This window comes from Pecten maximus, chromosome 8 (genome assembly GCF_902652985.1).
Source record: "Pecten maximus chromosome 8, xPecMax1.1, whole genome shotgun sequence".
Lineage (NCBI taxonomy): Eukaryota > Metazoa > Mollusca > Bivalvia > Pectinida > Pectinidae > Pecten > Pecten maximus.
Genome location: NC_047022.1, coordinates 36,430,449 through 36,456,655, shown reverse-complemented (window position 1 = coordinate 36,456,655; position 26,207 = coordinate 36,430,449). Strand labels below are relative to the sequence as shown.

Genomic DNA, 26,207 nt, shown 5'->3' with positions numbered 1-26,207 from the left:
GATCATGAGTTCGAGGCCTGGTCAGGGCCAAAAAAGGGGTCAAAAAGTTGTCTTCCTTCGTCATTTGTGTTGCTAAGTATATATATATTTAATTATCAAGTAGTAATAACGACAGTACAGACAATCTGCCCCTTTATCAAGACACAGGTAAATTACATACGATCACATATAGACATAGAACATGGAACAGTTACACAAATATAGTGGGTATAAACAACAATAAATATCGTTATGTTGTAAAAACGATCCCCCTCGGCCGATAATTAATTCGCCGAGGGCCTATTATTTTTACTTGTTATTACTACTTGACAATAATATATTTCTAGTAATACGCATCCAACATTTGTTTGTTAGGATCAAGTACCTATATTGGATTATACCGTCGTTATTACTTACTAGACCCTATATAACTTAATGACTCGTGCCCTGACCGGGCCTCGAACTCACGATCTACAGCACCCAATCGCCTAGCCAGAAATACCCACAGCTTATACCGCTGCGCCACACCGGTATATATATATATATGGGGCAAATTCAAACAGTGTGGACAATGAGGCTTGTTAAATTTTCGAGGCAATCCGCCCCTTTATCAAAACACAAAAATACAATAAGAATAATGTTTTAGTAACTGGAGAAACAACAATGAACCCTTCGGCAAACGTGGGCCGAAGGCGGATACTAGCGTGACTGTATCATGTTCAACACTAGAACGCTATGCGACCAACGGCAGAGATATTTTGAATTTCCCCGCACGTGAAAGTATACCGAAGAGTTCAAATTGTGCCCATACACTGAGTCCACAGACACGTTTAAATGTGTAATAATTAACCGTGTTTATCACATTTTACAAACACTGACATGCACATCAGCCAATGTTGTATATCTCCTCTCCTGCAAAAAATGCAAAATGCAGTATGTTGGAGAAACCAGCACAAAGCTCAACATCAGAATCAACAATCACCGTTGCTCCATCAAGCAAAACAGACCAGACTTTCCTGTGGCAAGGCATTTCAATTTACCTAGTCATAGTTGGAAGGATATGCAGGTGGTCACCATTGATCACTGTCCTACCTGGAATGAAACGAAACGTTGTTCCAGAGAAAGATACTGGATTAACAATCTCCAAACCTGCTACCCTCGGGGTATGAACGAACGTTGAAGGACCTCTTCTGGGTGTATTCTCCATGTGACCATTATATTTGACAATTCGTGTACATGTAGTTAATTATTCAATTTGTTAAATTTTTCATAATTGCTGTACTTTTTTGGGCATCAATTCATTGTTGCTCTTTGAGACTCACATTTAGTCGCCTCCCGCCATCATGCAACAGCATCTTGGTCCGATTTGGCCCGAACCGTCTGTTTCCCGTAGCGTCCTGTAGGGACACTTCGGCATTCGTATTTCTTATATTCTCAGTCTTGATAAATATTCGTAGTAATTTTTTTCACACCACTCTCTATAATTCTAATTATCTAAAAGATATTTTTCAAAAGTTTTTCAGACTTTGTACACGATATTTAATCAATCACTGTAGAGACGATAATGCAACATTTTTATTCTGAAATCTGATATCAATGCAATGTCGTCCACTAGCAGTATTTAGGGACGAATCGTCTTTGAACTCTTCGATATACTTTCAAAATTCAAAATATCTCTGCCGTTGGTCGCATAGTGTTCTAGTGTTGAACATGATACAGTCACGCTAGTATCCGCCTTCGGCCCACGTTTGCCGAAGGGTTCATTGTTGTTTCTCCAGTTACTAAAACATTATTCTTATTGTATTTTATTGTATTTCCAGTACTTCTTATATATATTATGTGATTGTATTTGTATTTTTTGTGTTTTGATAAAGGGGCGGATTGCCTCGAAAATTTAACAAGCCTCATTGTCCACACTGTTTGAATTACTTCTTTGCCCCATATAATCATTACAAGTAATTCGTATCCTCCATACATTTATGTGAGGATCCAGTGTTATCTGGATTATACTGTTTATATTACTTCTTTGACCCATTTATATATACATAAATGGCCCAATGATGAAGGAGAAAGCCCTGTCCTTTGCCAAGGATCTTGATATTCCAGACTTTAAGGCTTCCAATGGTTGGCTGCAGTCATTTTTGAAACGCCACAACATTTCATTTGGTGTGATGAGCGGCGAGAGTGAGGATGTTTAGCAGGATATAGTCGACGACTGGAAGAGAAAACTGCCAGACCTATGCGACGGATATGATCCCAAGGACATTTTCAATATGGATGAATCTGGCCTTTTCTACAGATCAACTGTGAGCAAGAGTTTTCATGTTAAGGGTGAGACATGTAGCGGCGGGAAGATGTCCAAAGCAAGATTGACAGTGTCGTTCTGTGCCAGCATGACAGGAGAAAAAGAATCTATAGTTGTCATTGGGAAAAGTGCTAACCCAAGATGTTTCAAGAAAGTTCCCCCTAGCTCCCTTCCAGTCCATTACTACAGCAACAAGAAGGCATGGATGACGAGCAACATCTTTGAAGACTGGGTGAAGAAATTCGACCGTAAGATGAGGAGACAAGGACGCAAGGTTTTGTTATTCCTAGATAATGCACCGTCACATCCAAAGCTAACTCTGAACAATGTCACACTGAAATTTTTGCCGCCCAACACAACATCTAAGAGTCAGCCTATGGATCAAGGGATAATCCAAGCCGTCAAGCTGAAATACAGGAAGCGACAACTTCAACACATCCTAACAAACATGGCCCGTCACAAGATAATGACAGGATCACAGTTGCTGAAACAGATTTCCATCTTAGATGCCATCTACTGGGTGAACCGTGCCTGGAACCAGGTTGAAACCGACACCATTGTCAAGTGCTTCTCTGCCGCTGGGTTTACGACACCAGAACCAGTCCCCGATCAGCTAGAGGATGATGAAGAAGATGAGGAAACAGAGGAGGACAATGTGCCACTTGAAGTTATCAGACTATCTATGGACTTGTTTGGTGTTGGTTTCTTAGAACTTGCAGACATCGATAGGAAGGTTAGTACATGTGACACAGAGGCAAAAGACTGGACCGCAAACTCCAAAGACCTTCTTAGCGACATACAGGCCACTGATGCAGAGGATGATGATGACATTGAAGAGGAAGAGGAGTGTGTTGAAGACTCAACCCTGACCACAACTTTGTCAGAAGTACAAGCCATGGTGGCAGACTGCGAGACTATGCACTCCAGACCGGCAATGCAGGGGCTTTGACATCAATTGTCACATTCCAGGATTGTATCCAGAAGGATGCTCTTTCACAGCCCAAGCAGACAAAGATGGATGACTTTGTAACTATCCAAGGAGGCTCAAGGGACTAAACAGTTTGATATAGAGACTGAATGATTTGATATAGAAATGAATGATTTGATAAAGATAATGAATGATTTGATATAGAGATGAATCATTTGATATAGAGATGAATGATTTGATATAGAAAATTAAGGATTAACAATTTGTTGATATGCTATTGGACATTTCAATTTTGTTGTTTCAGGTTGTTAATAGTTATTCTATTGAAACTATTTGATAGAAATTATGAATGATTTGAATACCTTAGAATGTGCAAGTTATGTGATAGAATGAACTCTTGTAGAGTTATGAATGATCATCAGAATGAATGATATGATAGTGAGAAAGTAAGATTGTGATAGACAGAAATGAATGGACTCAATGAGTAAATCCCTAATTATACCTGGAATTTAGGGATAATTGTTAACAGGTTATTGATTAAATTATTTATTTTTTGAGAAATACTGTTTGTGTTTTATTTTTACAAAAGACCCAACAAAATCAGGCTAGCATTTCACAAATGTTCCTTTTAATTACAATTTGTATATTCAATCGGGAATCCATTAGACCATTTTGAGAATATGTTTTGTCTTGTACTCCACAGCATTATTTTTAATTCATGGATTTTAAATAGAAAAGTCTTTTTTGATTAAAATTTAACCCAAAGATTTATGTGAGAAAATTATAAAGTGTATACATTGATTTGTCTGTGAAAATGTTAAAACTGACTGGTCTACTGAATGCCCTGTTCAATGACAAGTTATATATATGACAGTTTCATGTCAACTGGTTGGCGCGAAAATCTCGACCTGTCTATAAAGGCAACCTGTCTATAGTGACCGTTTTTCTTTCTCCCCCTGGGCGGTCTTTATAGACAGGTTTGACTGTATATACACGTTGGTGCCATCCGCAAATAATTCTCTGATTGTTTTTATTCCTTTCAGATTAGTCTTTTTATTTGTTTCGCGAATTTTCATTATTTTGTTTCTGATAATGATTCTATATAGTATATCTATTTTACACAAATAAAACTTATTATATTGTTATTAAATCATTGCTATCACTCTATGTACATAGGGTGATGTTCGCCTCCCTCCATTCTGAGTACTTTTCAGTATTCCGTCGGTTACTACCCTCCTCAATGTGACAGGACTTTGTTATACTTCTCATCAATTCATTAATACCGCTTTGATGTAGTTTGTCTGGCGTCGATGAATTTGTGATGTTAACAGCTTTTAGACCGTTTTCCTGAATTATATCGTATAAACTAAGATTATTATGGCTGGATTGGAACCAGAATAAGTTGTTTTGGCTCTCAGCTGTGGCATAGCAACGGATACTTCGGTTTTTTCTTTGTTGTTATCTGCAGTTCGCACCCAACTGATCCGACCGATCGAATCGTCAGGTTTTATGACGACTGTCAAAACACATATTCTGAAAGGTGTTGTCAGTCAAATAAAAAAAAATAAAAAAAAACAACGCTTTTCTGTGTTCAGCTCTAAATTAACCCTCGAACTAATTGTTATGACCCCATCGACAACAGGACACCTAATTGTAGATGGCTAATTTTGACGCCTAACTCACACTATAACGTTTAACTGTTTAATACGATCATGAACAGAACTGAATCCGACCGAATACAATACTACGGTAGCAAATATGACTCTTTTACCATTTAATAAACAATTGTTTTTAAAATGAATACAGAGCAGAAAAAAGTTATTGTTATACGCTGGAAAAATGTTAGAGGTGGGTATTATATTTTGTAAATAACGACAGGAAACGATGTTTATAAGAAACGAATACTTATATCCCCTACTTATATCCCCTGCTACTCTAAGTCGTATTACCCTGATGTTGTGGGGGGTTTTGTTGTCCCCTTTGTACGTTCGTGTTTTTCTGTCGTAATATCACCAGCGAATTTTCTGACATATGTAATGGAATTCCACATGTATATTTCGTGTGGATCCAGGTTGGTATGACAGGGTGTCACCACAGAGAAGACGCCTACCCGTCTTCTGTCTCAATTTAAAACAATACTTTGTTAATATTTCACCCTCGTTTATAGATTTTGGTTAGAATCCCGGTTTCGTTCATACTGTATACCTATATCTTGTTTTTTATTGTTGGGGCAAGTTTGGTTATTAGTATGCTCGTATATGATGAACCACAAAACCGATATTGCATCTTGAATATATGTTATTCTCATAACTTGACTTGCATTACAAGATATATAACGGGGGTGCATTCTTCTGATAAATAATCAATTTCGTAATGTTTGTTATAAACAAGCTCCTCGTGAGAATATTCCGAACTCGTGCCGCGTTGTTTACAAGAATTATAACGTGGTATGTCGTTTATATAGGATGGCCCCTGTCGTTTGATCAAATTCACTCTTCACTTTGTAACTGATCACGATAGTTAAAATTGTTTACTTTGGCATAGCTCTGATTTTGTTGTGTACCTTTTGTGGCAATTGGTAAATATTACAGAATGGTCGGAAAATTAATGATTCTTTACTGTTGGAATGTCGATGGGTGACGCCAGGTATTAACGACTGACAGCAACAAAGAGGCAAAGAAGATAATCCCCGCCTCGTTCTGTTAATTGATTAACAAATGTTCCACGTCACAACTTGAGATCGACACTAGGGAAATCTAACGATCGTGAATAGGCTTTAATGTTCCAGACTCCAGAATGTATTAACGCTCCAAATCATAAGATTAACGCGCAAATCTGACTAAGTTTCTTCTATGAACATGAATTACTTACAAATGTACATAACGAGGTCTCACACAACACACAATCAAATTACGATTTAGTCCAATAAGTACCGTAACCTGAGGCAGAGGGATGGCCAGCAGACTGTCTCAGTCTTTGTTAGGACTGGGGAAGCCAGTCTCCCTTACAAATTAATGGCTTGTCTAAAGATAGAAAGGTACACGTACAGTCCAAACAAGCACGTTGATAATGAGAACGAGACAATTCATAATGCTACAGTAATGAAATAAATCAATTACCTGGTGTAAATCAATTACCGGTTGAGTCTTTTGTATATTACGGTCTATCCCTTAATGCCTTTCCATCTTTACCAATTCCATTAATTAATCACATTCCGATGATTAATCACGTATACAAAAGATAACTACTATTGTTATATCTTCCTGGATCTTCTTTTTCCTGCTCCAAATTGTGTCGACCTAGGATGAATAGGTATTCCATCACAGTAAGTATTTTGTCATTTTGTAAGATGAATTTGCTTTCATGTTGATGCGATATAGACTTCTTACAGTACATATTTACTTTGGAATAGGTGTGTGTTATTGTGTACTTGATTTCTGTTCGAAGGTATTAACTTTGATATTTATTCCACCATACATAACATGTTTTGTGTTTATTATGTTTAAAGGTAGTAACATGTGATAATGGTAGTGGTATTTTACACGCTACATTAAACAAATGACCAATATGGTCCGCACACTACATTAAACAAATGACCAATATGGTCCGCACGCTACATTAAACAAATGACCGGTATGGTCCGCACACTACATTAAACAAATGACCAATATGGTCCGCACGCTACATTAAACAAATGACCGGTATGGTCCGCACACTACATTAAACAAATGACCAATATGGTCCGCACGCTACATTAAACAAATGACCGGTATGGTCCGCACGCCACATTAAACGAATGACCGGTATGGCCGGTATGGTCCGCACGCTACATTAAACAAATGACCAATATGGTCCGCACGCTACATTAAACAAATGACCGGTATGGTCCGCACGCTACATTAAACAAATGACCGGTATGGCCGGTATGGTCCGCACACTACATTAAACAAATGACCGGTATGGTCCGCACACTACATTAAACAAATGACCAGTATGGTCCGCACGCTACATTAAACAAATGACCAGTATGGTCCGCACACTACATTAAACAAATGACCAGTATGGTCCGCACGCTACATTAAACAAATGACCGGTATGGTCCGCACGCTACATTAAACAAATGACCGGTATGGTCCGCACGCTACATTAAACAAATGACCGGTATGGTCCGCACGCTACATTAAACAAATGACCAGTATGGTCCGCACGCTACATTAAACGAATGACCAGTATGACCGCTATGGTCCGCACACTACATTAAACAAATGACCAGTATGGTCCGCACACTACATTTAACAAATGACCAGTATGGTCCGCACACTACATTAAACAAATGACCAGTATGGTCCGCACACTACATTAAACGAATGACCAGTATGGTCCGCACACTACATTAAACAAATGACCAGTATGGTCCGCACGCTACATTAAACAAATGACCAGAATGGTCCGCACACTACATTAAACAAATGACCAGTATGGTCCGCACGCTACATTAAACAAATGACCGGTATGGTCCGCACGCTACATTAAACAAATGACCAGTATGGTCCGCACGCTACATTAAACAAATGACCGGTATGTTTCGCACGCTACATTAAACAAATGACCAATATGGTCCGCACGCTACATTAAACAAATGACCGGTATGGTCCGCACGCCACATTAAACGAATGACCGGTATGGCTGGTATGGTCCGCACGCTACATTAAACAAATGACCGGTATGGTCCGCACACTACATTAAACAAATGACCGGTATGGTCCGCACACTACATTAAACAAATGACCAGTATGGTCCGCACGCTACATTAAACAAATGACCAGTATGGTCCGCACACTACATTAAACAAATGACCAGTATGGTCCGCACGCTACATTAAACAAATGACCGGTATGGTCCGCACGCTACATTAAACAAATGACCGGTATGGTCCGCACGCTACATTAAACAAATGACCGGTATGGTCCGCACGCTACATTAAACAAATGACCAGTATGGTCCGCACGCTACATTAAAGGAATGACCAGTATGACCGCTATGGTCCGCACACTACATTAAACAAATGACCAGTATGGTCCGCACACTACATTTAACAAATGACCAGTATGGTCCGCACACTACATTAAACAAATGACCAGTATGGTCCGCACACTACATTAAACGAATGACCAGTATGGTCCGCACACTACATTAAACAAATGACCAGTATGGTCCGCACGCTACATTAAACAAATGACCAGAATGGTCCGCACACTACATTAAACAAATGACCAGTATGGTCCGCACGCTACATTAAACAAATGACCGGTATGGTCCGCACGCTACATTAAACAAATGACCAGTATGGTCCGCACGCTACATTAAACAAATGACCGGTATTTTTCGCACGCTACATTAAACAAATGACCGGTATGGTCCGCACACTACATTAAACAAATGACCAGTATGGTCCGCAGACTACATTAAACAAATGACCAGTATGGTCCGCACGCTACATTAAACAAATGACCAGTATGGTCCGCAGACTACATTAAACAAATGACCAGTATGGTCCGCACACTACATTAAACAAATGACCAGTATGGTCCGCACACAACATTAAACAAATATTAAATATTAAATATATTAACTTATATTAATCACGCTTGTTGGCCCGGATGGACAGCCATTTACACGACACGACACAGATTCCTCTAAAGAACACATTGATCCATAGATATTACTTGATAGTTTATTGGAGGATATTATGCCAAAATGTTATCATTCCACATTTGATTCCAATGTCATGTCAACAACAAGGCCCATGTTTAGCCTTAATGATGAAGATATCGCACAACGTATACTTTCCCTTCGACGACAATACTGGGATAACAGCACTAGGTTCCTTTTCCTGACCTCCCTCCTCAATGTTCACGTGTTAGGTCTTAGCGTCACTGACGAGCCTTGGGACGAAACAGCTGAATGTTACAATTTAATTGTTGTGCCTAATTCTCAATCTGTGTTGAAAATTGCTTATTTCCAATTTGCCTTTATATAATATAAAAAAAATCAAAATTCCACCTTTAAAAACATTGTATAGAAGGTGCTACCTGCTACCCGCCTGTTTGTAGAATCCACAATCCATTGTATCAAATTCATTCAGCACGCCGTATTATAGAAATAAGTTTGTATTGTAGGAATTCAGCACGCCGTATTATAGTAATAAGTTTGTATTGTAGGAATTTAGCACGCCGTAACATAGAAATAATTTTGTATTGTAGGTATTCAGCACGCCGTATTATAGAAATAAGTTTGTATTGTAGGTATTCAGCACGCCGTATTATAGTAATAAGTTTGTATTGTAGGAATTCAGCACGCCGTATTATAGAAATAAGTTTGCATTGTAGGTATTCAGCACGCCGTATTATAGAAATAAGTTTGTATTGTAGGAATTTAGCACGCCGTATTATAGAAATAAGTTTGCATTGTAGGTATTCAGCACGCCGTATTATAGAAATAAGTTTGTATTGTAGGTATTCAGCACGCCGTATTATAGAAATAAGTTTGTATTGTAGGAATTCAGCACGCCGTATTATAGAAATAAGTTTGTATTCTAGGTTCAGTACACCGTATTATAGAAATAAGTTTGTATTGTAGGTATTCAGCACACCGTATTATTGAAATAAGTTTGCATTGTAGGTATTCAGCACGCCGTATTATAGAAATAAGTTTGTATTGTAGGTTCAGTACACCGTATTATAGAAATAAGTTTGTATTCTAGGTTCAGTACACCGTATTATAGAAATAAGTTTGTATTGTAGGAATTCAGCACGCCGTATTATAGAAATAAGTTTGTATTGTAGGTATTCAGCACACCGTATTATTGAAATAAGTTTGCATTGTAGGTATTCAGCACGCCGTATTATAGAAATAGGTTTGTATTGTAGGTTCAGTACACCGTATTATAGAAATAAGTTTGTATTCTAGGTTCAGTACACCGTATTATAGAAATAAGTTTGTATTGTAGGAATTCAGCACGCCGTATTATAGAAATAAGTTTGTATTGTAGGTATTCAGCACACCGTATTATTGAAATAAGTTTGCATTGTAGGTATTCAGCACGCCGTATTATAGAAATAAGTTTGTATTGTAGGTTCAGCACGCCGTATTATAGAAATAAGTTTGTATTGTAGGTATTCAGCACGCCGTATTATAGAAATAAGTTTGTATTGTAGGTATTCAGCACGCCGTATTATAGAAATAAGTTTGTATTGTAGGTATTCAGCACACCGTATTATAGAAATAAGTTTGTATTCTAGGAATTGAGCACACCCTATCAGAGAAATCTGCCGAGGGTCGGGCCGGTTCACAGAGAGTGAGCGCTTAGGTAACTGGATGAGAACATGTCTGACTGTCCCTGGACGGTCGTTGTATTTATTTCGAATTACTATCTCATTAATTAATCTTTAATTAAGCTATCTGATCCCTATGAAAGGATATTACCCGTTTCCGTGGATGTAAACAAATCATTTATATTTATATTTACTTGACCATATTTCATACCCGCTAGAAATGGTCATTCAAACCAAATCAATATCGTCTAATAGTAATGAGATAGCATTTGCCCTCGGCCACATACACCTGTTGTACCAGCTCAGTCCCAACAACACCTTCCTCATCGACACACATTGAACAATATTTAACATCTACATTAATTTACAACAACTTTGTACAGATCGTATTAAAGAAATACGTTTGTATTGTAGGAATTTAGCAAATCGAAGATATTCTGTACACCGTAGTATAGAAATGAGTTTTGATCAAAGGTATTCAGCACACCGTAGTATAGAAATGAGTTTTGATCAAAGGAATTCAGCACACCGTAGTATAGAAATAAGTTTTGATCAAAGGAATTCAGCACACCGTAGTATAGAAATGAGTTTTGATCAAAGGAATTCAGCACACCGTAGTATAGAAATAAGTTTCTGTAAAATGTATTCAGCACACCGTAGTATAGAAATGAGTTTCTGTAAAAGATTATTCAGCACGCCATAGTAAAAAAATAAATTTTGATCAAAGGAATTCAGCACACCGTAGAATAATTTTTTTTTTTTTTTCATTTTATTTCAGCAGACCGTGGCATAGAAAGTAGAATGTATTCTAGGAATTCAGCACACCGTGTCGGAGACAAATGTTTGTATCAAAGGCATTCAGCACACCGTGTCGGAGACAAATGTTTGTATCAAAGGAATTCAGCACACTGTGACGGAGACAAATGTTTGTATTAAAGGAATTCAGCACGTCGTGTCGGAGAAAACTGTTTGTATCAAAGGAATTCAGCACACTGTGACGGAGAAAAATGTTTGTATCAAAGGAATTAAGCACGTCGTGTCGGAGAAACTGTTTGTATTAAAGGAATTCAGCACACCGTGTCGGAGACAAATGTTTGTATCAAAGGAATTCAGCACACCGTGTCGGATACAAATGTTTGTATCAAAGTATTCAGCACACTGTGACGGAGAAAAATGTTTGTATCAAAGGAATTCAGCACACCGTGTCGGAGACAAATGTTTGTATTAAAGGAATTCAGCACACCGTGTCGGATACAAATTTTTGTATTAAAGGAATTCAGCACACCGTGTCGGAGACAAATGTTTGTATTAAAGGAATTCAGCACACCGTGTCGGAGACAAATGTTTGTATTAAAGGAATTCAGCACACCGTGTCGGATACAAATGTTTGTATCAAAGGATTTCAGCACGTCGTGTCGGAGACAAACTGTTTGTATCAAAGGAATTCAGCACACTGTGACGGAGACAAATGTTTGTATCAAAGGAATTCAGCACACCGTGTCGGATACAAATGTTTGTATCAAAGTATTTCAGCACACTGTGACGGAGACAAATGTTTGTATCAAAGGATTTCAGCACACTGTGACGGAGACAAATGTTTGTATTAAAGGAATTCAGCACACCGTGTCGGATACAAATGTTTGTATCAAAGGATTTCAGCACACTGTGACGGAGACAAATGTTTGTATCAAAGGAATTCAGGACACTGTGTCGGAGACAAATGTTTGTATTAAAGGAATTCAGCACACCGTGTCGGAGACAAATGTTTGTATTAAAGGAATTCACCACACCGTGTCGGATACAAATTTTTGTATTAAAGGAATTCAGCACACCGTGTCGGAGACAAATGTTTGTATTAAAGGAATTCAGCACACCGTGACGGAGACAAATGTTTGTATCAAAGGAATTCAGCACACCGTGACGGAGACAAATGTTTGTATCAAAGGAATTCAGCACACTGTGACGGAGACAAATGTTTGTATCAAAGGAATTCAGCACACCGTGTCGGAGACAAATGTTTGTATTAAAGGAATTCAGCACACCGTGTCGGAGACAAATGTTTGTATTAAAGGAATTCAGCACACTGTGACGGAGACAAATGTTTGTATCAAAGGAATTCAGCACACCGTGTCGGAGACAAATGTTTGTATCAAAGGAATTCGCCACAGCGTGTTATAAAGACTAGATTGTATCATGGGAATTATTACATCATATTATGAAACCGTATCATAGGATATTCGGACCAAAGGATTTGTATCACATGTATTAACTCCGCCGTAGCCGGTCCCAAGCCCGCGTTGAGAAAGGAGGAGGGGATCACCAACTGACAACATCTAACAGTCACCCCGGACTAATGTTCTAACCTAGAGTCGCTGAGTAGAGGTTGTAACCTAAATCGAGACTTTAAACCTGCAACATTAGCATCATATCACATGTATTTAATATCCCGAATATGAAATTGTAAGCATGATGACCAGATTATTGATATTATAGTTATCATGGTAGATGATACTGATACCATTGGAGATTATCTTACTGGAGTCGTGTTATTTTGGATCGGTACAATTGTGAATAGATTATCATACTGGAGTCGTGTTAATTTAGATAAGACAATTGTAAATGTATTATCATAAGAGTTCTACCGCTACACAGACAGTGATGGGAAAGCACAAGACAAAAGGAACCCAAGTTTATTCGATATTTTACGAGATTATTGTTCAAGTGTTGTGAAATTTATCTTGTTATGTAAAAATTCGATAGCAATGTATAATCACCACTGTCGTGTTTCCATGTCTAGTGTTTATATTCAAAGGATGTATTACTAATGAGTATTTGACTAAGGCGTACCTTACCGTATATTAACAAAGTGACGCGTACTTTACCTCCAGTATATAACTATACATTCGTTAATGTAATTGTCTTTTATCCAACTAACTTTATATTTATCTTAAAAGTACTTAAAAGTAAGTATATATATATCTATATATTGATACTATTTTTTATTCTATCAACTTGATATTAACCTCTTAAAATGAAGTTATAGATTTATATGATAATAATAACAATAATGATTTCTCATATCCCATTAATTTTATATTTCCTTTTAAAAGTAAGTATATATTTATTTATGTATAATAATCATTTATCCCATAAAAGGAATGATAAATAGAGGATATTGAATGGTTTCCCGTTAAATATAACATATATTTCACGAGTATGACAGAATATCGATATTTTCACGAGTGCGGGAATCAGTAATGACGTCATTTCTTTGTGACGTTACTCCACGTCAACTTGACGGCGCCATTTTGAAAGGACTAATCGACACAATTTAAGCGTTTTCTACTGTTATAGGAGAATCTGTGCATGAATAGCTAACGTCGAGTGAGTATGTTGTCAAAAACTAGTCAGAATATTTCAGAAATACAGCAAAATAACCATTTTATCTATCTCCGCTTCGATTGGAAAAATCGGCAAGTTTCAATGGGTGTGAATACTAAGTAAGGTTCGCACTGATTGGTCAAAGACGGAAAAGTTATATTTTCATTACAAAATCTTATATTTTCACTGCAAAATTTTTTCAGTTTTATTATTTTGATGAATTTCTATATTTCACTGGCAAAAATGCAATAAAGATTTATATAATAATAATAATATCTTATTTCCCACTAAATTTATATTTAGCTCTTAAAGATAAGTATACAGATTGATATTATAATAATATCCTACATCATATTAACTTTGTATTTACCTCTTATTTGGAAGTACATTAAAAAATAAGAATATAGATTTATATATAACAATATCTTTTATCCCACTAACTTTATATTTACATCTTAGAGTTTATAGATAAATACAATAATTATAAACTTTATTTAGTGAGGAAAAAACATACTAAGTAAAAACTGCTCTTCCACGTGGTCCTCTTGTTATTACAATACTCATGTTATACAAAAGTTACATTCACAATACATAGTCTATTAAAATTATCACATTTATCTTAATTAAAATTATCACAGTTATCTCAATTAAAATGATCAAAGTTATTTCAATTAAATTATCAAAGTTATCTCTATTAAAATTGTCACAGTTATCTCAATCAAAATTATCACAGCTATCTCAATTAAAATAATCACAGTTATCTCAATTAAAATAATCACAGTTAACTCAATTAAAATAATCACAGCTATCTCAATTAAAATTGTCACAGTTATCTCAATTAAAATCATCACAGTTATCTCAATTAGAATTGTCACAGTTATCTCATCAAAATAATCATGGTTATCTCAATTAAATTAATCACAGTTAATTCGTTTAAAATTGTCACAGTTATCTCAACTAAAATTATCACAGCTATCTCAATTAAAATTATCACAGTTATCTCAATTAAATTATCCCAGTTATCCCAATTAAAATTATCCCAGTTATCTCAATTAAAATCATCACAGTTATCTCAATTAAAATTGTCACAGTGATTTCAATTAAATTATCCCAGTTATCTCAATCAAAATTGTCACAGTTATCTCAATTAAAATTGTCACAGTTATCTTAATTAAAAATATCACAGTTATCTCAATTAAAATTATCACACAATAGAAATTTACAGTTATTTGCTAATATAGCATATTCTAAAAAGAAATTAAATTATGTAAATTGAAATGTAGAATAAGGCATTTTAGAAGAATGTATCAAGTGCTATTACACATTAACAAGGATATCGACATATATATTATACAGTATTCGATAAGATTACGTTTAAAGGTGCCTACACAGTGGATTTTCTTCATGTCATGTGGTACACTATTCCACTTTAAATACCAGAGAACTTATTTACAATGGTAATAAAAATAAGTTCTATGTTTTGGCACCTATTCTGTCACGAGACTCTGCTATTTCCGCTATGATACATTGTTAGATAAATATTCAGGAATATTATGATAATGATATCTGTGCTGAAACATGATATTCGATGGTCCTGTTCTATTTTAAATTGTTTCGTTTATATCATAAATGTTTCAAACATTGGGAATGCAGTTTTAAAGTTTAAACTAGCATTGATTACCCACATCGGTAACTATTGATGTATACTGAAGGCATACACACACTAATACAATCAAGGATAATTAGGTATACAAAAGTCAAGTTTTCAACATATTTATACATCGTAAGTATCTTTAAATTTTGGTTTGTGAGATGATAGCAAGCGATCACTTGAAAAATGTCTAATGACCAATTCATTTTGTTTAGAAAAACAATTTGGGAAAACCTATGAAAATGGCCCTGGCGAAATTGGTTATTAACATTTCGAATATAAATCACCAGATGACAGACGAAAAGTGTTCTTAATTCATTAATTTACCAATACCGTAGATGATAACGTATCAATAATGTGTTTAAAATATAACAAGACATGTCTTCCGGCGGGATTTAGGACTCTGTTAATGTGATGTTATCTAAAACTTGCGTCACAGCAAAATATATAGAGGATATTGGATGGTTTCCCGTTGAATATAACATATATTTCACGAGTATGACAGAATATCGATTTATTGCATTTTCGCCAGTGAAATATAGAAATGAATTAATAAAACTTATATTTTCACTGCAGCGATGAGCAGTGAAAATATAAGATTTTGCAGTGAAAATATCTTTTCCGTTTTTGACCAATCAGAGCGGACCTTTGTATTCACCTCGTTGAAACTTGCCGATGTTTCCAATCTAAGCGGAGATAGATAAATTGGTTAATTTCCTGTATTTCTGAAACTTTCATACTAGTTTTTGACAAAATACTCACTTGACGTTAGCTATTCATGCACAGATTCTCCTATAACAGCAGAAAACGCTTACATTGCGTTGATCAGTCCTTTCAAAATGGCACCGTCAAGTTGACGTGGAGTAACGTCACAAAGAGATAGCGTCATTACTGACTCCCGCACTTTTTGACACTATTAATTTTTCGATGTTTTTAATTTAGTTTTTAAGTTTATTAAATGCAATAAAAAGAAAATTAAATGGTTTCCCGTTAGATATAACATATATTTCACTCGTATGACAGAATATTTTTACTTTGCACTCGATATCGATATCGATATTCTGTCATACTCGTGAAATATATGTTATATTAGACGGGAAACCATTCAATATCCTCTATATATTCTCTCATACGAGTGAAATATATGTTATATTCAACGGGAAACCATTCAATATCCTCTATATATTCTCTCATACGAGTGAAATATATGTTATATTCAACGGGAAACCATTCGATTTTCTTTTTATTGCATTTTTATGCTAAAAAACAAAATTAAAAAGAAAACATCGACAAAATAATAGCGTCAAAAAGTACGGGAATCAGTTACCTAAATTCATAACGTCGTCTTTTTGTGACGTTACTCTACGTCAACTTGACGGTACCATTTGAAAGGACTGATCAGAGCAATTTGAGAGTTTTCTGCTGTCATCGGAGAATATATGCATAAAAAGCTAACGTCAAATGAGTACTTTGCCAAAAATTAGTCTGAATATTTCAGAACAGCAAAAATAACCCATTTATCTCTCTTCGCTTTGATTGAAAAATGGCAAGTTTCAATGAGGTGAATACAAAGGCTCGCTCTGATTGTTCAAAAACGAAAAACTTATATATTTTCACTGCTCATCTCTGCAGTGAAAGTATAAGTTTTATCATTTTGATAATTTTCTATATTTCACTGGCAAAAATGCCATAAAACACAATATATTTCAGTATATTTTTTCAAAAATAAGATATAGTGAAAAGTAAAGGTATACTACTCACTCTTACTATATACTTGTATCAAGATGTCTTTAAAATGTATTAATACGGAACTCTACTGTAGTATACATTCTGTATCTCCTCATTAGAAAGGTACTTTACATAACATCTCGATTCGCTCATATTTGATAAGTAAAACCCCTCCGTTTGTTTTGTTATCATACTTTCTCTTATGTCCAGCTTGACCCCAGAATTAATCCATTATCGAAATGTACTTTATATGCTATTGTCGTCTTCCAACATGGAACTCCCATGACATTCAGTCACTTTGTAAAATTTCATCTCGTTTGACTCCCTGATAGCTTAACAACATTGAAACAGGCATTCGTAGTAAAATCTTTGGTTGTTTATCCTTTGTTTTCTTTATGTAAAAAACATTCATGTATATCATAATTAACCCAAAACGTTTGTTCTAGTATTTTGTTTTTATCTTTTTCTTCAACTTATCTGAGATATCGTAAATTAATATGCTAATGGGTAGTACCGAGAGTCTGGACTGATGTATGTGAAACGAAAGCAGTGTAACCTTCACAAGGCATTAGTTTACAAAGACATAATAATAAAGTTCTAATCTTATTAGCATTGGTATATAAGGTTAATATACATCAAAATGACATCATAATCCTCACAGGAACTTTGAAATCCGACTCACACGAAGAGTGTTCTTGTTAACAGCAACAAACATAGCAAGTCACACGGAGAGTGTTCTCGTTAACGATAGCAACAAACGTAATTAGTGACACGGAGAGTGTTCTCGTTAACGATAGCAAACGTAACAAGTCACACGTTTGATGTCGTTCGTAATGAGATGCATCGAATTAAGTAAATAAAATATGCACATCTATAGAAGTCTTTCTTTAGAATTAAAATTCTTATCTCTGCACATGCGCAATGGACAAAGTAAGAGTTTTAAACTACCAGACTACATTTAGATGAGTGTATCACAAAATTTTGACGTAAATATTTAGAAATCTGTAACATCCTTACTACAATTGTTTGTACGGGATGTACTGCAAATGGGGCCCGGATATTATTCTCGCGATCTTAATTGGCAGCCATTTTGTTTGTGTGTGTCAACAGATGGATTTATTGATATCGAGCCATTGTTTGTTATTTATACTCAACTTTCAAATCCATATAAAGATGGCAGCTTATCATTGAACCGGTAGGTACCATTTCAGCTGATTTATGTGAGTGTTTCAACATTGTAGCGTTCCTTTGATGGATGATTCCAGCCATTAAGAATCTGCACTTTTATCAATTAGGGTCTGCATTACATAATTTAGAATTTAGTTACTCATTTATAAATGATATTGGCTATCAAAGCATGGAATTCAATCTTGGGAAGCTTTTTATAAAATAATTCATATTCTGCTATTTGATACGGCCAATTAAGTAAGAGTCAGCATGGTACCACTTTCAGAATTCAAACATTCCGAAGAATACTTTACTAACAACTGTGTAACAAGGATGACATAGCATATCATTTCTGTCCGAAATGTCTTGTTCCTACAGTATAACTTGTCTTTGTATGTGAATTAAAATGTATCTTAACTATATTTCACGACATGTCTGTGTATTTTAATTATATGTTATCATACGCATGTATATTTTAACTATATCACATGAGACGTCTGTGTATGTTGTCTATATTTCATGATATACATGTCTGTGTATTTTCACTCTATCTCATGATACGTCTGTGTTTTTTAAAACTCTTATGCTATTTCGGTGTATTTTAACTCTCTTTCATTATATTTCTGTGAATTTTAACTCTATTTCATGATACGTCTGTGTTTTTTTAACTCTATTTCATGACATTTCTGTGTTTTTAACTATATTTTATCATAGACTGGTTATTTTAATTGTATTTCATGATGTGTCTGTGCATTTTATCTACTGTATAAGTCATATCGTCCGATGATATATAGACTAACACACAAGTTATCAGGAAAACGTATTTATTGATTAGTATAATATAAAAGATTACACAAATATTAAATATTTTTGTCACGTGGTATAACGTACATGTATAATGTGGTTCATAATGAATAATTTTTGTCACGTGGTGAAAAGTAAAATGTGGTTCATAATTAATCATTTTTGTCACGTGGTAAAACGTAAAATGTGGTTCATAATGAATAATTTTTGTCACGTGGTAAAACGTAAAATGTGGTTCATAATTAATCATTTTTGTCACGTGGTAAAACGTAAAATGTGGTTCATAATGAATTAATGTTTGTCACGTGGTAAAACTTAAAATGTGGTTCATAATTAATCATTTTTGTCACGTGGTAAAACATAAAATGTGGTTCATGATGAATTATTTTTGCCACGTGGTAAAACGTAAAATGTGGTTCATAATGAATTATTTTTGCCACGTGGTATAACATAAAATGTGGTTTATATTGAATAATTTTTGTCACGTGGTAAAACATTTTTGTCACGGGGTATAACGTTAAATGTGGTTCATAATTAATTATTTTTGCCACGTGGAATAATGTGGTCCATGTTTAAGCTTCCTCTTTTGTCTGCATCACATTTACGTGGAATTATCTTCATGTTTCCAGAGAATGTTGTGTAGTTTATAATAAATCTATACATAATTATTAACCAACAATGACTTAAGATATTCTTAAACAATTTTACATTAAAACCTAATGTGTTACATAATGTATGAAGGCCTATAGGGAAACTATTAGATGTATCGACAGCATACTTGATATGAACGAGTTTCCAGAATGTTCATAAACAATCTGCTGACAATATAATAAATGTTTAAACAGGATGCGGTACACTTCTAATTAATATACGTATCCTAACATAATTAATTTGATGGTTCAATTATTACTTAATTTGGGTAGAGATATACTAATAATGATACAATGCATTATCTCGGCATGTGAGATACATGATTGACATGTTGACACTACCAACATCACTTAATATTTTAGGTGATTATCAGCAATGTTTCTGAAGATAGATATATGTCTCTTAAAGAGGATTTAAACTATAAAATGGCATACCTTTAAACATTTTAACAAGACGAAGGAGACGAATTGATATTACCCCCCCCCCCCCCCCCCCCCCCCCAAAAAAAAGAAGAAGAAAGAAAAGAAAAAAAGTTCTAAGTACTTGTTTTCGAATCATCGATAATTATTTATGTATCAATAAATGGCAATGATATACAGTGAATAAAATACAGTTTGAATCAAACATTTTATCAGGTAATTCGATGTATATGAGTGTTGTAAAACAATTATTTTGTTACTGGACCAAATAAGTTATTTACATTGTTGTATGCCGATGCTACAACGACAAACGTGTTTGTCAGCTTCGTATTGGTCTACATTGTATCAATATCATGAGCATGGTTCTAGCGTGTACCTCTTCGATACCCCTCTGTCCGCAGCACTCGGTTCATACATGCTGGCATTTGTACAGTAAAACTATTAATATATCCATGTAATTATTTCCAAATCAAAGGTCCAGTGCGGAAATACTTGAATATTCCATCACAGAATCCCCCACATAACGCGACCTCAAAAGTAATGACTGCACCTAAAAACTTATATGGAATTTTTATATCCAGAAAGCAATATTATTGGTATAGTGGATTCTATGTCTAAATTGTGGGCGGTAGACATGTCTAAATTGTGGGCGGTAGACATGGACTCTTTCCACATTTGTGTATTCATGTTGGTCGGTGATTAATCTTCATTTGGGTCGATTGATCGTCCCTTCTTACATATCCAAGTTTTGCGTAAACTCATCCAAAGCTCAGCTGATATCAGGATGTTTGTAGTCAACTAATATTCAAACCAGTGTCGGGGGTATCCTTCACAGAGCAGCTTTATAGTGCAGACATGTAGGGGATTCTCTGTCATAAATGGCGCCAAAGACGAGCACTTCAACAAGTTTCCTAGTCCGTTTATCTTTATACTTTCACTTAAGATCTGGAAACGCCGAGAGTTCAAAATAAATGTAGCAATTGCTGAACCGAAGGTTTCCTAACATTGCTTCTACAAATTATATTATTACAATATGGCTTTGTAATTTATAGAACAGATTTATTAGTTTTCTCCCATTTTGTAATACCAATAATTCTTCTGCCGCTGATTCCATCAATTCAAAGTGAGCATCATGATCCAGAGACTCTATTCCTGGTAATACAAACACATAGCGCTCGACATGCACGTTTTTCCCGTCTAAAGAGGCTCCTCAAAATATGTAACAATTATTCTTCAGACAAACCCTGATAAATGTTATATCTGTTGAAATAGAATTAAATAGCATTTGGCCTTTATTCTTAGGAATCCTATTTGATCTCAGATATATCTAAAAACGCGTTACATGTTCGACAATAGCTGTCTTGTTACATCATTGAATGCATACTAGAATTCAACCTTAGGACTATAAACAAAATACAGGATGTTTAACAACATAAAATGCATACCTACTGTGTAGGTAGTTCGGTTAACGCTACCTTATTATACCAAAATTTGTTTTTTGTTAACGTTAGAATTTAATGAAAGATAACTTTTCCATTTTAGCAGACTTCATGGGGTGATCAGGAATTACAAATGAGAGGGCTATACTCTATTATTGGTGTGTTCCGTACTGCCACATTGTTGCATAATAAACTGATGTTTTTCTCTTTTCTCTCTTTGTTATCTTCTCTCCTTTAGACGGAGTATTCCCAAAACGACTGTTCATACCTTACGTAAGGGCAGGTTCAGTTGATGTTATGCACAGGGGTACGGACAAACCTCGGGAACTGAAACATAAATCAGCCAACAGCACGTGGCTACAATCCCACGTACTGACGATTAATATGTCTGAAGTATAATGTCATTAACCAAACATTCAGAATAATGAATATCTATCTGAAATAGAAGCCTTTCCTGAACCTTTTTTGCAAACATTTTCTTTATAATTAACATTTATTGACATGTAATGTTTTTCCTTTCTCTGTCGAAATCGACACTTTTTCAAAAAGGTATAAAGAAACATAGCGATACTTGAAGCTGATTGTCACCAACAATACATGTGTGATTTGTTACGGGCACGGTCTCAGTTTTCACTGTATGTCTGTTTGAAGTAGTGTGCTAGAACAAAGAGGCAGCCTTTTTATCGGACGATTATGTAATTCTTTAAATCATATCTCGGTGTATGAGTTTGTGTGGGCTAGCCTCCCGTCTAACTCACTATATTATAATGAAAATACCTCCATTAATGTACATGCACATTAAATACCATCCCAATGTCACTTTTTGATTTATCGTTTTGTTTAACTACATATTCTCATCTTATTTGAACTTTAGAGTAAAAATAACAGGATATATAACTAACGTGCCTTAGCTGTAGTATTATATTCCACATTGTCCTATTTATACTTTATTATACATCTACGGGTAGATAATAAATGATAAATAATAAAATTAAGATAATGACATTATTAAATCACTACTAAGTTGTCGAGATGGATTTAAAATACAATAGACACTCTTAGCACTCAGTTAGACAAGAAAGGATCACCTTTAAATATGACAAAATATGAAAAATAATAAGTAAAATTATATTGGAAAATATACAATTGTAACGTTAAATATTGTGTTTGTATCATCAGTATTTTACACGCGTCTTACAATGTTTATGATGTGTGAATGCTGGACGCATCATTAATATAACAGTAATAATATAAACAATCATAATAAACAGTCGAGTGATTCAAATCTCATTACAATGTCAGGCGAAAAGTCAAATATCACTTTGACAAGTAGAAAAATCCGAAGAAAATTTGATACAGTTATCAACTTGTTTTTAAAATCAAAATTATACTGCCAACCTTCGTAGTGTTGTTGTAAGAAATTTGTTATCGAGACAATATTCGATAATGTTACGTATTTCTCAACAATAAAACAAGAAACCAGAACATTCTGGATACAAGAACCAACACCTTCCGATTCAATATAAATTTTAGAAATGTTTATATATGAGGCAGTCAGTGTGATATAATTATGTTAAAAGTCCATTGAGATTTTCCCACTTTTGACTCTGTTTGATCCCTACCCTCACTGGTGAAGACGTTTATTCTCTGACATCTCTGGTGAAGACGTTTATTCCCTTACATCTCTGGTGAAGACGTTTATTCCCTAACGTCACTGGCGAAGAAGTTTATTCCCTGACATCTCTGGTGAAGACGTTTATTCCCTGACATCTCTGGTGAAGACGTTTATTCCCTGACATCTCTGGTGAAGACGTTTATTCCCTGACATCTCTGGTGAAGACGTTTATTCCCTGACATCTCTGGTGAAGACGTTTATTCTCTTACATCTCTGGTGAAGACGTTTATTCCCTTACATCTCTGGTGAAGACGTTTATTCCCTAACGTCACTGGCGAAGAAGTTTATTCCCTGACATCTCTGGTGAAGACGTTTATTCCCTGACATCTCTGGTGAAGACGTTTATTCCCTGACATCTCTGGTGAAGACGTTTATTCCCTGACATCTCTGGTGAAGACGTTTATTCCCTGACATCTCTGGTGAAGACGTTTATTCCCTAACGTCACTGGTGAAAACGTTTATTCCCTAACGTCACTGGTGAAGACGTTTATTCCCTGACATCTCTGGTGAAGACGTTTATTCCCTGACATCTCTGGTGAAGACGTTTATTCCCTAACGTCACTGGTGAAGACGTTTATTCCCTGACATCTCTGGAAGACTTTTATTCCCTAACGTCACTGGTGAAGACGTTTATTCCCTAACGTCACTGGTGAAGACGTTTATTCCCTGACATCTCTGGAAGACGTTTATTCCCTGACATCTCTGGTGAAGACTTTTATTCCCTGACATCACTGGTGAAGACGTTTATTCCCTGACATCTCTGGTGAAGACACTGTCACTGGTGAAATGGTTTGTTCCATTCCATCACTGGTTAAGAATTTTGCCACGGCCATCTCTGATGAAAACATTTGTTCTCGACCATCACTGGTGAAGAATAGGGCACCTACGAGGGATACTTAGTATGTTGTGAGCCTCGCATTGAAGGAGGTACTCATGGATTTTCTTTTTAAGTCCGATTATTCTCTGAATATATAGGGCCGTGTATCCGAGGACTGGTCTTATTTGGTTAGTTTATATCGACGTAAACAAGACTAGCGGCTTTTGCAACATGGAATGATATGGTAATAACACTGGGGAAAGATACCCCTTCATATGCTACAGTGAAAAGGTGGGTGGCTGAATTAAAGCGCGGCCGACAGAGCCTTGATGATGACCCCGTCCTGGAAGGCCTGTCAATGTTGCCACCCCAGAAATGATCAATAATGTTCATGATATTGTTATTACAGTTCGATGGGTACCAAGACTTCTTACAGTTGATTAGAAGTACACCAGGCGCACATCATCGCGTGCTAATCTTAACCTTTTGAGGAAAATCGTGCCAACTTTCTTCAGAGATTTGTCACTATGGATGAAACATGGGTCCATTATTTTTACCCCAGAGGCCAAACATTAATAGAAACAATGGAAGCATCCTGGCTTCCCCCGCCAAAGAAGGCAAAGACTGTTCCATCAGCTGGGAAGGTTATGACCTCGGTTTTCTGAGATGCAGATGGTATTCTGCTGATCGATTATCTCCAAAAGGGACAAACATTCAATGACACATACTATGCTTCACTTCTGAGGCAGTTAGGGAAAATAGTTATTAAACTTAAGCGCCGCGGAAAGCTCACTGAAGGTGTGTTATTCCATCAGGACAATGCTCCTCTTCACAAGTCTGTCATTGCGATGGTTGCTATTTACGTTTGTGGCTTTAAATTGATGGAGCATCCGCCTTATTCACCCGATCTCGCTCAATCAGACTTTCATTTATTTCCAAAGCAAAAAAAGCGCCCACTTTCAGTCCAATGATGACGTCATACATGCAGTGGGTGACTTTCTGAACAGCCAAGAAAAGGAGTTCAATAAAAATGAATTGAGGCCCTAATACACCGCTGTGTGGTACTGAAGGGGATTATGTTGAAAAATAATACAATATTCTGGAAACATTCAAATCCTTTAATATAAGGCTCACAACATATCAATTAGCCCTCGTATCATCTCATGAAGAATTTGTTTCCTACAAACTCTTGTACAGACGTTCGGTACGTACCATCCCTTGGGAAGACATTCTGTACCTACCATCTCTTGTGAAGACATTATGTACCTACCACCTCTTGTGAAGACGTTCGGTACCTACCATCCCTTGTGAAGACGTTCGGTACCTTCCATCCCTTGTGAAGACGTTCGGTACCTTCCATCCCTTGTGAAGACGTTCGGTACCTACCATCCCTTGTGAAGACATTCTGTATCTACCATTCCTTGTGAAGACGTTCGGTACCTACCATTCCTTGTGAAGACTTTCGGTACCCACCATCCCTTGGGAAGACGTTCGGTATCTACCATCCCTTGTGAAGACGTTTTGTACCTACCATCCCTTTTGAAGACGTTCGGTACTACCATTAATGAAAATGGCAATCTAAGTTTGCGCAAAAAATTCGAAGCTTTGTTCCCTTTGTCCTTTTTATAAAAACGTTATGTGCCACATCCGTATAGGTTTCACAGCTGTCCAGTATTACACCTGTAGGTATCAGAGATAGACCGGTATTACACCTGTAGGTATGAGAGATATAGACCGGTATTACACCTGTAGGTATGAGAGATAGATCAGTATTACACCTGTAGGTATGAGAGATAGACCGGTATTATACCTGTAGTTATGAGAGATAGACCAGTATTACACCTGTAGGTATGAGAGATAGACCAGTATTACACCTGTAGGTATGAGAGATAGACCAGTATTACACCTGTAGGTATGAGAGATATATCA

General features: G+C 35.9%; 1 protein-coding gene across 1 annotated transcript; it reads left to right on the top strand.

Moving 5' to 3' along the window:
• Nucleotides 1-2,252: 2,252 nt before the first annotated feature.
• On the top strand, nt 2,253-3,233 carry LOC117332299 (tigger transposable element-derived protein 4-like). The gene has a single exon (XM_033891183.1). The coding sequence runs from the start codon at nt 2,253-2,255 to the stop codon at nt 3,231-3,233; it is 981 nt and encodes a 326-aa protein (XP_033747074.1).
• Nucleotides 3,234-26,207: the final 22,974 nt, after the last annotated feature.

Bases quoted from the DNA above. Each gene is read 5' to 3' on its own strand.
- LOC117332299 (XM_033891183.1), top strand. From the start codon at position 2,253: ATGGATGAATCTGGCCTTTTCTACAGATCAACTGTGAGCAAGAGTTTT.